This window comes from Epinephelus fuscoguttatus, linkage group LG1, assembly GCF_011397635.1.
Source record: "Epinephelus fuscoguttatus linkage group LG1, E.fuscoguttatus.final_Chr_v1".
Taxonomy (NCBI): domain Eukaryota; kingdom Metazoa; phylum Chordata; class Actinopteri; order Perciformes; family Serranidae; genus Epinephelus; species Epinephelus fuscoguttatus.
In genome coordinates, this window is record NC_064752.1 from 40,869,925 (window position 1) to 40,886,039 (window position 16,115).

General features: G+C 44.3%; 1 protein-coding gene across 1 annotated transcript in view; it reads right to left on the reverse strand.

Annotated features, from left to right (window-relative positions):
* LOC125888953 (deleted in malignant brain tumors 1 protein-like) overlaps positions 1-15,744 on the reverse strand; it is a 32,616-nt gene extending 16,872 nt beyond the window's left edge. The window contains 26 exon segments of the mRNA XM_049576607.1: positions 225-554; positions 830-1,181; positions 1,447-1,779; positions 2,052-2,384; positions 2,660-2,992; positions 3,273-3,583; positions 3,874-4,188; positions 4,462-4,813; positions 5,095-5,427; positions 5,692-6,008; positions 6,303-6,639; positions 6,917-7,249; positions 7,526-7,858; positions 8,209-8,454; positions 8,723-8,883; positions 8,885-9,025; positions 9,320-9,602; positions 9,925-10,235; positions 10,504-10,833; positions 11,108-11,459; positions 11,732-12,048; positions 12,322-12,673; positions 12,943-13,275; positions 13,548-13,880; positions 14,157-14,489; positions 15,375-15,744. Coding sequence (XP_049432564.1) covers positions 225-554; positions 830-1,181; positions 1,447-1,779; positions 2,052-2,384; positions 2,660-2,992; positions 3,273-3,583; positions 3,874-4,188; positions 4,462-4,813; positions 5,095-5,427; positions 5,692-6,008; positions 6,303-6,639; positions 6,917-7,249; positions 7,526-7,858; positions 8,209-8,454; positions 8,723-8,883; positions 8,885-9,025; positions 9,320-9,602; positions 9,925-10,235; positions 10,504-10,833; positions 11,108-11,459; positions 11,732-12,048; positions 12,322-12,673; positions 12,943-13,275; positions 13,548-13,880; positions 14,157-14,489; positions 15,375-15,744 — 8,174 coding nt within the window.
* Positions 15,745-16,115: the final 371 nt, after the last annotated feature.

Consider the following 16,115-nt stretch of genomic DNA (forward strand, 5'->3'; position numbering starts at 1 on the left):
ACATGACAACTGCAGGTTGTATTCACACCAGTATTGAGCAAAAGTCCAAGTTTCTTTAAGGTAACTTTACTTGATTACTTAATCATTGGGCTTGTTTGTTTCTGTGACTTTTTGTTGTAAGAAGAAAAAAAAAAAAGTCAATTCTGTATGGTATCCAGTTGGTGCCAGGATATTAGGTGCTATTTCTAGTAATTCATGATCAATACAAACTGAAGTCTGCTTACTGTGTGGAAACACACTTACCTTCACAGATGACACTAGCATCCTCAGAATGGCGACAGTTGTGGTTCCCTAATCCGCCATGTGGACAGTCTTGCAAAGAAGACTCACGTCCTGAACACTGAAGGTTATCTAACCAGATTTGTCCAGTGCCTTGTCCAAAACGTGCCCTTTGTGGTGCCTCCACAGCCCTGCCACAGCCCAGCTGTCGACAAACCACCTGAGCGTCATTCAAATTCCACAAGTCGTCACACACTGTTCCCCACTGGCCATTGTGGAAGATCTCCACTCTGCCAGAGCAGCGGCTGTAAGAGTTGACCAGTCTCACTGGAACACTTGGTGTTGGAGGAGCAATTTCTGGTTGAAGGAGAAGCAAAATCTCTGTCAACCACATGACAACTGCAGGTTGTATTCACACCAGTATTGAGCAAAAGTCCAAGTTTCTTGAAGGTAACTGTACTTGATTACTTAATCATTAGGGTTGTTTGTTTCTGTGACTTTTTGTTGTAAGAAGAAAAAAAAAAGTCACCTTTATGGTATCCAGTTGGTGCCAGGATATTAGGTGCTATTTCTAGTTATAAGTGAACAGTATCAACTGAAGTCTGCTTACTGTGTGGAAACACACTTACCTTCACAGATGACACTAGCATCCTCAGAATGGCGACAGTTGTGGTTCCCTAATCCGCCATGTGGACAGTCTTGCAAAGAAGACTCACGTCCTGAACACTGAAGGTTATCTAACCAGATTTGTCCAGTGCCTTGTCCAAAACGTGCCCTTTGTGGTGCCTCCACAGCCCTGCCACAGCCCAGCTGTCGACAAACCACCTGAGCGTCATTCAGATTCCACAAGTCGTCACACACTGTTCCCCACTGGCCATTGTGGAAAATCTCCACTCTGCCAGAGCAGCGGCTGTTAGAGTTGACCAGTCTCACTGGAACACTTGGTGTTGGAGGAGCAATTTCTGGTTGAAGGAGAAGCAAAATCTCTGTCAACCACATGACAACTGCAGGTTGTATTCACACCAGTATTGAGCAAAAGTCCAAGTTTCTTTAAGGTAACTTTACTTGATTACTTAATCATGAGGGTTGTTTGTTTCTGTGACTTTTGTTGTTAAAAAAAAAGTCACCTTTATGGTATCCAGTTGGTGCCAGGATATTAGGTGCTATTTCTAGTTATAAGTGAACAGTATCAACTGAAGTCTGCTTACTGTGTGGAAACACACTTACCTTCACAGATGACACTAGCATCCTCAGAGTGACCACAGTTGTGGTTCCCTAATCCGCCATGTGGACAGTCTTGCAAAGAAGACTCACGTCCTGAACACTGAAGGTTATCTAACCAGATTTGTCCAGTGCCTTGTCCAAAACGTGCCCTTTGTGGTGCCTCCACAGCCCTGCCACAGCCCAGCTGTCGACAAACCACCTGAGCGTCATTCAGATTCCACAAGTCGTCACACACTGTTCCCCACTGGCCATTGTGGAAAATCTCCACTCTGCCAGAGCAGCGGCTGTAAGAGTTGACTAGTCTCACTGGAACACTTGGTGTTGGAGGAGCAATTTCTGGTTGAAGGAGAAGCAAAATCTCTGTCAACCACATGACAACTGCAGGTTGTATTCACACCAGTATTGAGCAAAAGTCCAAGTTTCTTTAAGGTAACTTTACTTGATTACTTAATCATGAGGGTTGTTTGTTTCTGTGACTTTTTGTTGTTAAAAAAAAAAAAATTCACCTTTATGGTATATCCAGTTGGTGCCAGGATATTAGGTGCTATTTCTAGTTATAAGTGAACAGTATCAACTGAAGTCTGCTTACTGTGTGGAAACACACTTACCTTCACAGATGACACTAGCATCCTCAGAATGGCGACAGTTGTGGTTCCCTAATCCGCCATGTGGACAGTCTTGCAAAGAAGACTCACGTCCTGAACACTGAAGGTTATCTAACCAGATTTGTCCAGTGCCTTGTCCAAAACGTGCCCTTTGTGGTGCCTCCACAGCCCTGCCACAGCCCAGCTGTCGACAAACCACCTGAGCGTCATTCAAATTCCACAAGTCGTCACACACTGTTCCCCACTGGCCATTGTGGAAAATCTCCACTCTGCCAGAGCAGCGGCTGTTAGAGTTGACCAGTCTCACTGGAACACTTGGTGTTGGAGGAGCAATTTCTGGTTGAAGGAGAAGCAAAATCTCTGTCAACCACATGACAACTGCAGGTTGTATTCACACCAGTATTGAGCAAAAGTCCAAGTTTCTTTAAGGTAACTTTACTTGATTACTTAATCATTGGGCTTGTTTGTTTCTGTGACTTTTTGTTGTAAGAAGAAAAAAAAAAAAGTCAATTCTGTATGGTATCCAGTTGGTGTGAGAATATAGGTGCCATTTCTAGTAATTCATGATCAATACAAACTGAAGTCTGCTTACTGTGTGGAAACACACTTACCTTCACAGATGACACTAGCATCCTCAGAGTGACCACAGTTGTGGTTCCCTAATCCGCCATGTGGACAGTCTTGCAAAGAAGACTCACGTCCTGAACACTGAAGGTTATCTAACCAGATTTGTCCAGTGCCTCGTCCAAAACGTGCCCTTTGTGGTGCCTCCACAGCCCTGCCACAGCCCAGCTGTCGACAAACCACCTGAGCGTCATTCAGATTCCACAAGTCGTCACACACTGTTCCCCACTGGCCATTGTGGAAGATCTCCACTCTGCCAGAGCAGCGGCTGTTAGAGTTGACCAGTCTCACTGGAACACTTGGTGTTGGAGGAGCAATTTCTGGTTGAAGGAGAAGCAAAATCTCTGTCAACCACATGACAACTGCAGGTTGTATTCACACCAGTATTGAGCAAAAGTCCAAGTTTCTTTAAGGTAACTTTACTTGATTACTTAATCATGAGGGTTGTTTGTTTCTGTGACTTTTTGTTGTTAAAAAAAAAAAAAAAAAAAAAAAGTCACCTTTATGGTATCCAGTTGGTGCCAGGATATTAGGTGCTATTTCTAGTTATAAGTGAACAGTATCAACTGAAGTCTGCTTACTGTGTGGAAACACACTTACCTTCACAGATGACACTAGCATCCTCAGAATGGCGACAGTTGTGGTTCCCTAATCCGCCATGTGGACAGTCTTGCAAAGAAGACTCACGTCCTGAACACTGAAGGTTATCTAACCAGATTTGTCCAGTGCCTTGTCCAAAACGTGCCCTTTGTGGTGCCTCCACAGCCCTGCCACAGCCCAGCTGTCGACAAACCACCTGAGCGTCATTCAGATTCCACAAGTCGTCACACACTGTTCCCCACTGGCCATTGTGGAAAATCTCCACTCTGCCAGAGCAGCGGCTGTTAGAGTTGACCAGTCTCACTGGAACACTTGGTGTTGGAAGAGCAATTTCTGGTTGAAGGAGAAGCAAAATCTCTGTCAACCACATGACAACTGCAGGTTGTATTCACACCAGTATTGAGCAAAAGTCCAAGTTTCTTTAAGGTAACTTTACTTGATTACTTAATCATGAGGGTTGTTTGTTTCTGTGACTTTTGTTGTAAGAAGAAAAAAAAAGTCAATTCTGTATGGTATCCAGTTGGTGTGAGAATATAAGGTGCCATTTCTAGTAATTCATGATCAATACAAACTGAAGTCTGCTTACTGTGTGGAAACACACTTACCTTCACAGATGACACTAGCATCCTCAGAATGGCGACAGTTGTGGTTCCCTAATCCGCCATGTGGACAGTCTTGCAAAGAAGACTCACGTCCTGAACACTGAAGGTTATCTAACCAGATTTGTCCAGTGCCTTGTCCAAAACGTGCCCTTTGTGGTGCCTCCACAGCCCTGCCACAGCCCAGCTGTCGACAAACCACCTGAGCGTCATTCAGATTCCACAAGTCGTCACACACTGTTCCCCACTGGCCATTGTGGAAAATCTCCACTCTGCCAGAGCAGCGGCTGTTAGAGTTGACCAGTCTCACTGGAACACTTGGTGTTGGAGGAGCAATTTCTGGTTGAAGGAGAAGCAAAATCTCTGTCAACCACATGACAACTGCAGGTTGTATTCACACCAGTATTGAGCAAAAGTCCAAGTTTCTTTAAGGTAACTTTACTTGATTACTTAATCATGAGGGTTGTTTGTTTCTGTGACTTTTTATTGTTAAAAAAAAAAAAAGTCAACTTTATGGTATCCAGTTGGTGCCAGGATATTAGGTGCTATTTCTAGTTATAAGTGAACAGTATCAACTGAAGTCTGCTTACTGTGTTGAAACACACTTACCTTCACAGATGACACTAGCATCCTCAGAATGGCGACAGTTGTGGTTCCCTAATCCGCCATGTGGACAGTCTTGCAAAGAAGACTCACGTCCTGAACACTGAAGGTTATCTAACCAGATTTGTCCAGTGCCTTGTCCAAAACGTGCCCTTTGTGGTGCCTCCACAGCCCTGCCACAGCCCAGCTGTCGACAAACCACCTGAGCGTCATTCAAATTCCACAAGTCGTCACACACTGTTCCCCACTGGCCATTGTGGAAAATCTCCACTCTGCCAGAGCAGCGGCTGTAAGAGTTGACCAGTCTCACTGGAACACTTGGTGTTGGAGGAGCAATTTCTGGTTGAAGGAGAAGCAAAATCTCTGTCAACCACATGACAACTGCAGGTTGTATTCACACCAGTATTGAGCAAAAGTCCAAGTTTCTTTAAGGTAACTTTACTTGATTACTTAATCATGAGGGTTGTTTGTTTCTGTGACTTTTTGTTGTTAAAAAAAAAAAAAAAAAAAAAAAAGTCACCTTTATGGTATCCAGTTGGTGCCAGGATATTAGGTGCTATTTCTAGTTATAAGTGAACAGTATCAACTGAAGTCTGCTTACTGTGTGGAAACACACTTACCTTCACAGATGACACTAGCATCCTCAGAATGGCGACAGTTGTGGTTCCCTAATCCGCCATGTGGACAGTCTTGCAAAGAAGACTCACGTCCTGAACACTGAAGGTTATCTAACCAGATTTGTCCAGTGCCTCGTCCAAAACGTGCCCTTTGTGGTGCCTCCACAGCCCTGCCACAGCCCAGCTGTCGACAAACCACCTGAGCGTCATTCAAATTCCACAAGTCGTCACACACTGTTCCCCACTGGCCATTGTGGAAAATCTCCACTCTGCCAGAGCAGCGGCTGTAAGAGTTGACCAGTCTCACTGGAACACTTGGTGTTGGAGGAGCAATTTCTGGTTGAAGGAGAAGCAAAATCTCTGTCAACCACATGACAACTGCAGGTTGTATTCACACCAGTATTGAGCAAAAGTCCAAGTTTCTTAAAGGTAACTGTACTTGATTACTTAATCATTAGGGTTGTTTGTTTCTGTGACTTTTTGTTGTTAAAAAAAAAAAAAGTCACCTTTATGGTATCCAGTTGGTGCCAGGATATTAGGTGCTATTTCTAGTTATAAGTGAACAGTATCAACTGAAGTCTGCTTACTGTGTGGAAACACACTTACCTTCACAGATGACACTAGCATCCTCAGAGTGACCACAGTTGTGGTTCCCTAATCCGCCATGTGGACAGTCTTGCAAAGAAGACTCACGTCCTGAACACTGAAGGTTATCTAACCAGATTTGTCCAGTGCCTCGTCCAAAACGTGCCCTTTGTGGTGCCTCCACAGCCCTGCCACAGCCCAGCTGTCGACAAACCACCTGAGCGTCATTCAGATTCCACAAGTCGTCACACACTGTTCCCCACTGGCCATTGTGGAAAATCTCCACTCTGCCAGAGCAGCGGCTGTTAGAGTTGACCAGTCTCACTGGAACACTTGGTGTTGGAGGAGCAATTTCTGGTTGAAGGAGAAGCAAAATCTCTGTCAACCACATGACAACTGCAGGTTGTATTCACACCAGTATTGAGCAAAAGTCCAAGTTTCTTTAAGGTAACTTTACTTGATTACTTAATCATTGGGCTTGTTTGTTTCTGTGACTTTTTGTTGTAAGAAGAAAAAAAAAAAAGTCAATTCTGTATGGTATCCAGTTGGTGTGAGAATATAAGGTGCCATTTCTAGTTATAAGTGAACAGTATCAACTGAAGTCTGCTTACTGTGTGGAAACACACTTACCTTCACAGATGACACTAGCATCCTCAGAATGGCGACAGTTGTGGTTCCCTAATCCGCCATGTGGACAGTCTTGCAAAGAAGACTCACGTCCTGAACACTGAAGGTTATCTAACCAGATTTGTCCAGTGCCTTGTCCAAAACGTGCCCTTTGTGGTGCCTCCACAGCCCTGCCACAGCCCAGCTGTCGACAAACCACCTGAGCGTCATTCAAATTCCACAAGTCGTCACACACTGTTCCCCACTGGCCATTGTGGAAAATCTCCACTCTGCCAGAGCAGCGGCTGTAAGAGTTGACCAGTCTCACTGGAACACTTGGTGTTGGAGGAGCAATTTCTGGTTGAAGGAGAAGCAAAATCTCTGTCAACCACATGACAACTGCAGGTTGTATTCACACCAGTATTGAGCAAAAGTCCAAGTTTCTTTAAGGTAACTTTACTTGATTACTTAATCATGAGGGTTGTTTGTTTCTGTGACTTTTTGTTGTAAGAAGAAAAAAAAAAAAAGTCAATTCTGTATGGTATCCAGTTGGTGCCAGGATATTAGGTGCTATTTCTAGTTATAAGTGAACAGTATCAACTGAAGTCTGCTTACTGTGTGGAAACACACTTACCTTCACAGATGACACTAGCATCCTCAGAATGGCGACAGTTGTGGTTCCCTAATCCGCCATGTGGACAGTCTTGCAAAGAAGACTCACGTCCTGAACACTGAAGGTTATCTAACCAGATTTGTCCAGTGCCTCGTCCAAAACGTGCCCTTTGTGGTGCCTCCACAGCCCTGCCACAGCCCAGCTGTCGACAAACCACCTGAGCGTCATTCAGATTCCACAAGTCGTCACACACTGTTCCCCACTGGCCATTGTGGAAAATCTCCACTCTGCCAGAGCAGCGGCTGTTAGAGTTGACCAGTCTCACTGGAACACTTGGTGTTGGAGGAGCAATTTCTGGTTGAAGGAGAAGCAAAATCTCTGTCAACCACATGACAACTGCAGGTTGTATTCACACCAGTATTGAGCAAAAGTCCAAGTTTCTTTAAGGTAACTTTACTTTATTACTTAATAATTGGGATTTTTTTTTTCTGTGACTTTTTGTTGTAAGAATAAAAAAAAAAAAGTCAATTCTGTATGGTATCCAGTTGGTGTGAGAATATAAGGTGCCATTTCTAGTAATTCATGATCAATACAAACTGAAGTCTGCTTACTGTGTGGAAACACACTTACCTTCACAGATGACACTAGCATCCTCAGAGTGACCACAGTTGTGGTTCCCTAATCCGCCATGTGGACAGTCTTGCAAAGAAGACTCACGTCCTGAACACTGAAGGTTATCTAACCAGATTTGTCCAGTGCCTTGTCCAAAACGTGCCCTTTGTGGTGCCTCCACAGCCCTGCCACAGCCCAGCTGTCGACAAACCACCTGAGCGTCATTCAAATTCCACAAGTCGTCACACACTGTTCCCCACTGGCCATTGTGGAAAATCTCCACTCTGCCAGAGCAGCGGCTGTAAGAGTTGACCAGTCTCACTGGAACACTTGGTGTTGGAGGAGCAATTTCTGGTTGAAGGAGAAGCAAAATCTCTGTCAACCACATGACAACTGCAGGTTGTATTCACACCAGTATTGAGCAAAAGTCCAAGTTTCTTAAGGTAACTGTACTTGATTACTTAATCATTAGGGTTGTTTGTTTCTGTGACTTTTTGTTGTTAAAAAAAAAGTCAATTTATGGTATCCAGTTGGTGCCAGGATATTAGGTGCTATTTCTAGTTATAAGTGAACAGTATCAACTGAAGTCTGCTTACTGTGTGGAAACACACTTACCTTCACAGATGACACTAGCATCCTCAGAGTGACCACAGTTGTGGTTCCTAATCCGCCATGTGGACAGTCTTGCAAAGAAGACTCACGTCCTGAACACTGAAGGTTATCTAACCAGATTTGTCCAGTGCCTTGTCCAAAACGTGCCCTTTGTGGTGCCTCCACAGCCCTGCCACAGCCCAGCTGTCGACAAACCACCTGAGCGTCATTCAAATTCCACAAGTCGTCACACACTGTTCCCCACTGGCCATTGTGGAAAATCTCCACTCTGCCAGAGCAGCGGCTGTAAGAGTTGACCAGTCTCACTGGAACACTTGGTGTTGGAGGAGCAATTTCTGGTTGAAGGAGAAGCAAAATCTCTGTCAACCACATGACAACTGCAGGTTGTATTCACACCAGTATTGAGCAAAAGTCCAAGTTTCTTAAAGGTAACTGTACTTGATTACTTAATCATGAGGGTTGTTTGTTTCTGTGACTTTTTGTTGTTAAAAAAAAAAAGTCACCTTTATGGTATCCAGTTGGTGCCAGGATATTAGGTGCTATTTCTAGTTATAAGTGAACAGTATCAACTGAAGTCTGCTTACTGTGTGGAAACACACTTACCTTCACAGATGACACTAGCATCCTCAGAGTGACCACAGTTGTGGTTCCCTAATCCGCCATGTGGACAGTCTTGCAAAGAAGACTCACGTCCTGAACACTGAAGGTTATCTAACCAGATTTGTCCAGTGCCTCGTCCAAAACGTGCCCTTTGTGGTGCCTCTGCCACAGCCCAGCTGTCGACAAACCACCTGAGCGTCATTCAGATTCCACAAGTCGTCACACACTGTTCCCCACTGGCCATTGTGGAAAATCTCCACTCTGCCAGAGCAGCGGCTGTTAGAGTTGACCAGTCTCACTGGAACACTTGGTGTTGGAGGAGCAATTTCTGGTTGAAGGAGAAGCAAAATCTCTGTCAACCACATGACAACTGCAGGTTGTATTCACACCAGTATTGAGCAAAAGTCCAAGTTTCTTTAAGGTAACTTTACTTGATTACTTAATCATTAGGGTTGTTTGTTTCTGTGACTTTTTGTTGTTAAAAAAAAAAAAAAAAAAAGTCAACTTTATGGTATCCAGTTGGTGCCAGGATATTAGGTGCTATTTCTAGTTATAAGTGAACAGTATCAACTGAAGTCTGCTTACTGTGTGGAAACACACTTACCTTCACAGATGACACTAGCATCCTCAGAATGGCGACAGTTGTGGTTCCCTAATCCGCCATGTGGACAGTCTTGCAAAGAAGACTCACGTCCTGAACACTGAAGGTTATCTAACCAGATTTGTCCAGTGCCTTGTCCAAAACGTGCCCTTTGTGGTGCCTCCACAGCCCTGCCACAGCCCAGCTGTCGACAAACCACCTGAGCGTCATTCAAATTCCACAAGTCGTCACACACTGTTCCCCACTGGCCATTGTGGAAAATCTCCACTCTGCCAGAGCAGGCTGTAAGAGTTGACCAGTCTCACTGGAACACTTGGTGTTGGAGGAGCAATTTCTGGTTGAAGGAGAAGCAAAATCTCTGTCAACCACATGACAACTGCAGGTTGTATTCACACCAGTATTGAGCAAAAGTCCAAGTTTCTTTAAGGTAACTTTACTTGATTACTTAATCATGAGGGTTGTTTGTTTCTGTGACTTTTTGTTGTTCAAAAAAAAAAAAGTCACCTTTATGGTATCCAGTTGGTGCCAGGATATTAGGTGCTATTTCTAGTTATAAGTGAACAGTATCAACTGAAGTCTGCTTACTGTGTGGAAACACACTTACCTTCACAGATGACACTAGCATCCTCAGAATGGCGACAGTTGTGGTTCCCTAATCCGCCATGTGGACAGTCTTGCAAAGAAGACTCACGTCCTGAACACTGAAGGTTATCTAACCAGATTTGTCCAGTGCCTTGTCCAAAACGTGCCCTTTGTGGTGCCTCCACAGCCCTGCCACAGCCCAGCTGTCGACAAACCACCTGAGCGTCATTCAAATTCCACAAGTCGTCACACACTGTTCCCCACTGGCCATTGTGGAAAATCTCCACTCTGCCAGAGCAGCGGCTGTTAGAGTTGACCAGTCTCACTGGAACACTTGGTGTTGGAGGAGCAATTTCTGGTTGAAGGAGAAGCAAAATCTCTGTCAACCACATGACAACTGCAGGTTGTATTCACACCAGTATTGAGCAAAAGTCCAAGTTTCTTAAAGGTAACTGTACTTGATTACTTAATCATTAGGGTTGTTTGTTTCTGTGACTTTTGTTGTTAAAAAAAAAGTCACCTTTATGGTATCCAGTTGGTGCCAGGATATTAGGTGCTATTTCTAGTTATAAGTGAACAGTATCAACTGAAGTCTGCTTACTGTGTGGAAACACACTTACCTTCACAGATGACACTAGCATCCTCAGAGTGACCACAGTTGTGGTTCCCTAATCCGCCATGTGGACAGTCTTGCAAAGAAGACTCACGTCCTGAACACTGAAGGTTATCTAACCAGATTTGTCCAGTGCCTCGTCCAAAACGTGCCCTTTGTGGTGCCTCCACAGCCCTGCCACAGCCCAGCTGTCGACAAACCACCTGAGCGTCATTCAGATTCCACAAGTCGTCACACACTGTTCCCCACTGGCCATTGTGGAAAATCTCCACTCTGCCAGAGCAGCGGCTGTTAGAGTTGACCAGTCTCACTGGAACACTTGGTGTTGGAGGAGCAATTTCTGGTTGAAGGAGAAGCAAAATCTCTGTCAACCACATGACAACTGCAGGTTGTATTCACACCAGTATTGAGCAAAAGTCCAAGTTTCTTTAAGGTAACTTTACTTGATTACTTAATCATTGGGTTGTTTGTTTCTGTGACTTTTTGTTGTAAGAAAAAAAAAAAAAGTCAATTTATGGTATCCAGTTGGTGCCAGAATATTAAGGTGCTATTTCTAGTTATAAGTGAACAGTATCAACTGAAGTCTGCTTACTGTGTGGAAACACACTTACCTTCACAGATGACACTAGCATCCTCAGAATGGCGACAGTTGTGGTTCCCTAATCCGCCATGTGGACAGTCTTGCAAAGAAGACTCACGTCCTGAACACTGAAGGTTATCTAACCAGATTTGTCCAGTGCCTTGTCCAAAACGTGCCCTTTGTGGTGCCTCCACAGCCCTGCCACAGCCCAGCTGTCGACAAACCACCTGAGCGTCATTCAAATTCCACAAGTCGTCACACACTGTTCCCCACTGGCCATTGTGGAAAATCTCCACTCTGCCAGAGCAGCGGCTGTAAGAGTTGACCAGTCTCACTGGAACACTTGGTGTTGGAGGAGCAATTTCTGGTTGAAGGAGAAGCAAAATCTCTGTCAACCACATGACAACTGCAGGTTGTATTCACACCAGTATTGAGCAAAAGTCCAAGTTTCTTTAAGGTAACTTTACTTGATTACTTAATCATGAGGGTTGTTTGTTTCTGTGACATTTTGTTGTTAAAAAAAAAAAAAAAAAAAAAGTCAACTTTATGGTATCCAGTTGGTGCCAGGATATTAGGTGCTATTTCTAGTTATAAGTGAACAGTATCAACTGAAGTCTGCTTACTGTGTGGAAACACACTTACCTTCACAGATGACACTAGCATCCTCAGAATGGCGACAGTTGTGGTTCCCTAATCCGCCATGTGGACAGTCTTGCAAAGAAGACTCACGTCCTGAACACTGAAGGTTATCTAACCAGATTTGTCCAGTGCCTCGTCCAAAACGTGCCCTTTGTGGTGCCTCCACAGCCCTGCCACAGCCCAGCTGTCGACAAACCACCTGAGCGTCATTCAGATTCCACAAGTCGTCACACACTGTTCCCCACTGGCCATTGTGGAAAATCTCCACTCTGCCAGAGCAGCGGCTGTTAGAGTTGACCAGTCTCACTGGAACACTTGGTGTTGGAGGAGCAATTTCTGGTTGAAGGAGAAGCAAAATCTCTGTCAACCACATGACAACTGCAGGTTGTATTCACACCAGTATTGAGCAAAAGTCCAAGTTTCTTTAAGGTAACTTTACTTGATTACTTAATCATTGGGCTTGTTTGTTTCTGTGACTTTTGTTGTAAGAAGAAAAAAAGTCAATTCTGTATGGTATCCAGTTGGTGTGAGAATATAAGGTGCCATTTCTAGTAATTCATGATCAATACAAACTGAAGTCTGCTTACTGTGTGGAAACACACTTACCTTCACAGATGACACTAGCATCCTCAGAGTGACCACAGTTGTGGTTCCCTAATCCGCCATGTGGACAGTCTTGCAAAGAAGACTCACGTCCTGAACACTGAAGGTTATCTAACCAGATTTGTCCAGTGCCTTGTCCAAAACGTGCCCTTTGTGGTGCCTCCACAGCCCTGCCACAGCCCAGCTGTCGACAAACCACCTGAGCGTCATTCAAATTCCACAAGTCGTCACACACTGTTCCCCACTGGCCATTGTGGAAAATCTCCACTCTGCCAGAGCAGCGGCTGTAAGAGTTGACCAGTCTCACTGGAACACTTGGTGTTGGAGGAGCAATTTCTGGTTGAAGGAGAAGCAAAATCTCTGTCAACCACATGACAACTGCAGGTTGTATTCACACCAGTATTGAGCAAAAGTCCAAGTTTCTTAAAGGTAACTGTACTTGATTACTTAATCATTAGGGTTGTTTGTTTCTGTGACTTTTTGTTGTTAAAAAAAAAAAAGTCACCTTTATGGTATCCAGTTGGTGCCAGGATATTAGGTGCTATTTCTAGTTATAAGTGAACAGTATCAACTGAAGTCTGCTTACTGTGTGGAAACACACTTACCTTCACAGATGACACTAGCATCCTCAGAGTGACCACAGTTGTGGTTCCCTAATCCGCCATGTGGACAGTCTTGCAAAGAAGACTCACGTCCTGAACACTGAAGGTTATCTAACCAGATTTGTCCAGTGCCTCGTCCAAAACGTGCCCTTTGTGGTGCCTCCACAGCCCTGCCACAGCCCAGCTGTCGACAAACCACCTGAGCGTCATTCAAATTCCACAAGTCGTCACACACTGTTCCCCACTGGCCATTGTGGAAAATCTCCACTCTGCCAGAGCAGCGGCTGTAAGAGTTGACCAGTCTCACTGGAACACTTGGTGTTGGAGGAGCAATTTCTGGTTGAAGGAGAAGCAAAATCTCTGTCAACCACATGACAACTGCAGGTTGTATTCACACCAGTATTGAGCAAAAGTCCAAGTTTCTTTAAGGTAACTGTACTTGATTACTTAATCATTAGGGTTGTTTGTTTCTGTGACTTTTTGTTGTTAAAAAAAAAAAAGTCACCTTCTGTATGGTATCCAGTTGGTGTGAGAATATAAGGTGCCATTTCTAGTTATAAGTGAACAGTATCAACTGAAGTCTGCTTACTGTGTGGAAACACACTTACCTTCACAGATGACACTAGCATCCTCAGAGTGACCACAGTTGTGGTTCCCTAATCCGCCATGTGGACAGTCTTGCAAAGAAGACTCACGTCCTGAACACTGAAGGTTATCTAACCAGATTTGTCCAGTGCCTCGTCCAAAACGTGCCCTTTGTGGTGCCTCCACAGCCCTGCCACAGCCCAGCTGTCGACAAACCACCTGAGCGTCATTCAGATTCCACAAGTCGTCACACACTGTTCCCCACTGGCCATTGTGGAAAATCTCCACTCTGCCAGAGCAGCGGCTGTTAGAGTTGACCAGTCTCACTGGAACACTTGGTGTTGGAGGAGCAATTTCTGGTTGAAGGAGAAGCAAAATCTCTGTCAACCACATGACAACTGCAGGTTGTATTCACACCAGTATTGAGCAAAAGTCCAAGTTTCTTTAAGGTAACTTTACTTGATTACTTAATCATTGGGCTTGTTTGTTTCTGTGACTTTTTGTTGTAAGAAGAAAAAAAAAAAAGTCAATTCTGTATGGTATCCAGTTGGTGTGAGAATATAAGGTGCCATTTCTAGTAATTCATGATCAATACAAACTGAAGTCTGCTTACTGTGTGGAAACACACTTACCTTCACAGATGACACTAGCATCCTCAGAGTGACCACAGTTGTGGTTCCCTAATCCGCCATGTGGACAGTCTTGCAAAGAAGACTCACGTCCTGAACACTGAAGGTTATCTAACCAGATTTGTCCAGTGCCTTGTCCAAAACGTGCCCTTTGTGGTGCCTCCACAGCCCTGCCACAGCCCAGCTGTCGACAAACCACCTGAGCGTCATTCAGATTCCACAAGTCGTCACACACTGTTCCCCACTGGCCATTGTGGAAAATCTCCACTCTGCCAGAGCAGTGGCTGTTAGAGTTGACCAGTCTCACTGGAACACTTGGTGTTGGAGGAGCAATTTCTGGTTGAAGGAGAAGCAAAATCTCTGTCAACCACATGACAACTGCAGGTTGTATTCACACCAGTATTGAGCAAAAGTCCAAGTTTCTTAAGGTAACTTTACTTGATTACTTAATCATGAGGGTTGTTTGTTTCTGTGACTTTTTGTTTAAAAAAAAAAAAAAAAAGTCAACTTTATGGTATCCAGTTGGTGCGAGGATATTAGGTGCTATTTCTAGTTATAAGTGAACAGTATCAACTGAAGTCTGCTTACTGTGTGGAAACACACTTACCTTCACAGATGACACTAGCATCCTCAGAGTGACCACAGTTGTGGTTCCCTAATCCGCCATGTGGACAGTCTTGCAAAGAAGACTCACGTCCTGAACACTGAAGGTTATCTAACCAGATTTGTCCAGTGCCTTGTCCAAAACGTGCCCTTTGTGGTGCCTCCACAGCCCTGCCACAGCCCAGCTGTCGACAAACCACCTGAGCGTCATTCAAATTCCACAAGTCGTCACACACTGTTCCCCACTGGCCATTGTGGAAAATCTCCACTCTGCCAGAGCAGCGGCTTTAGAGTTGACCAGTCTCACTGGAACACTTGGTGTTGGAGGAGCAATTTCTGGTTGAAGGAGAAGCAAAATCTCTGTCAACCACATGACAACTGCAGGTTGTATTCACACCAGTATTGAGCAAAAGTCCAAGTTTCTTTAAGGTAACTTTACTTGATTACTTAATCATGAGGGTTGTTTGTTTCTGTGACTTTTTGTTGTTAAAAAAAAAAAAAAAAAAAAAAAAAGTCAACTTTATGGTATCCAGTTGGTGCCAGGATATTAGGTGCTATTTCTAGTTATAAGTGAACAGTATCAACTGAAGTCTGCTTACTGTGTGGAAACACACTTACCTTCACAGATGACACTAGCATCCTCAGAATGGCGACAGTTGTGGTTCCCTAATCCGCCATGTGGACAGTCTTGCAAAGAAGACTCACGTCCTGAACACTGAAGGTTATCTAACCAGATTTGTCCAGTGCCTCGTCCAAAACGTGCCCTTTGTGGTGCCTCCACAGCCCTGCCACAGCCCAGCTGTCGACAAACCACCTGAGCGTCATTCAGATTCCACAAGTCGTCACACACTGTTCCCCACTGGCCATTGTGGAAAATCTCCACTCTGCCAGAGCAGCGGCTGTTAGAGTTGACCAGTCTCACTGGAACACTTGGTGTTGGAGGAGCAATTTCTGGTTGAAGGAGAAGCAAAATCTCTGTCAACCACATGACAACTGCAGGTTGTATTCACACCAGTATTGAGCAAAAGTCCAAGTTTCTTTAAGGTAACTTTACTTGATTACTTAATCATTGGGCTTGTTTGTTTCTGTGACTTTTTGTTGTAAGAAGAAAAAAAGTCAATTCTGGTATCCAGTTGGTGTGAGAATATAAGGTGCCATTTCTAGTAATTCATGATCAATACAAACTGAAGTCTGCTTACTGTGTGGAAACACACTTACCTTCACAGATGACACTAGCATCCTCAGAGTGACCACAGTTGTGGTTCCCTAATCCGCCATGTGGACAGTCTTGCAAAGAAGACTCACGTCCTGAACACTGAAGGTTATCTAACCAGATTTGTCCAGTGCCTTGTCCAAAAC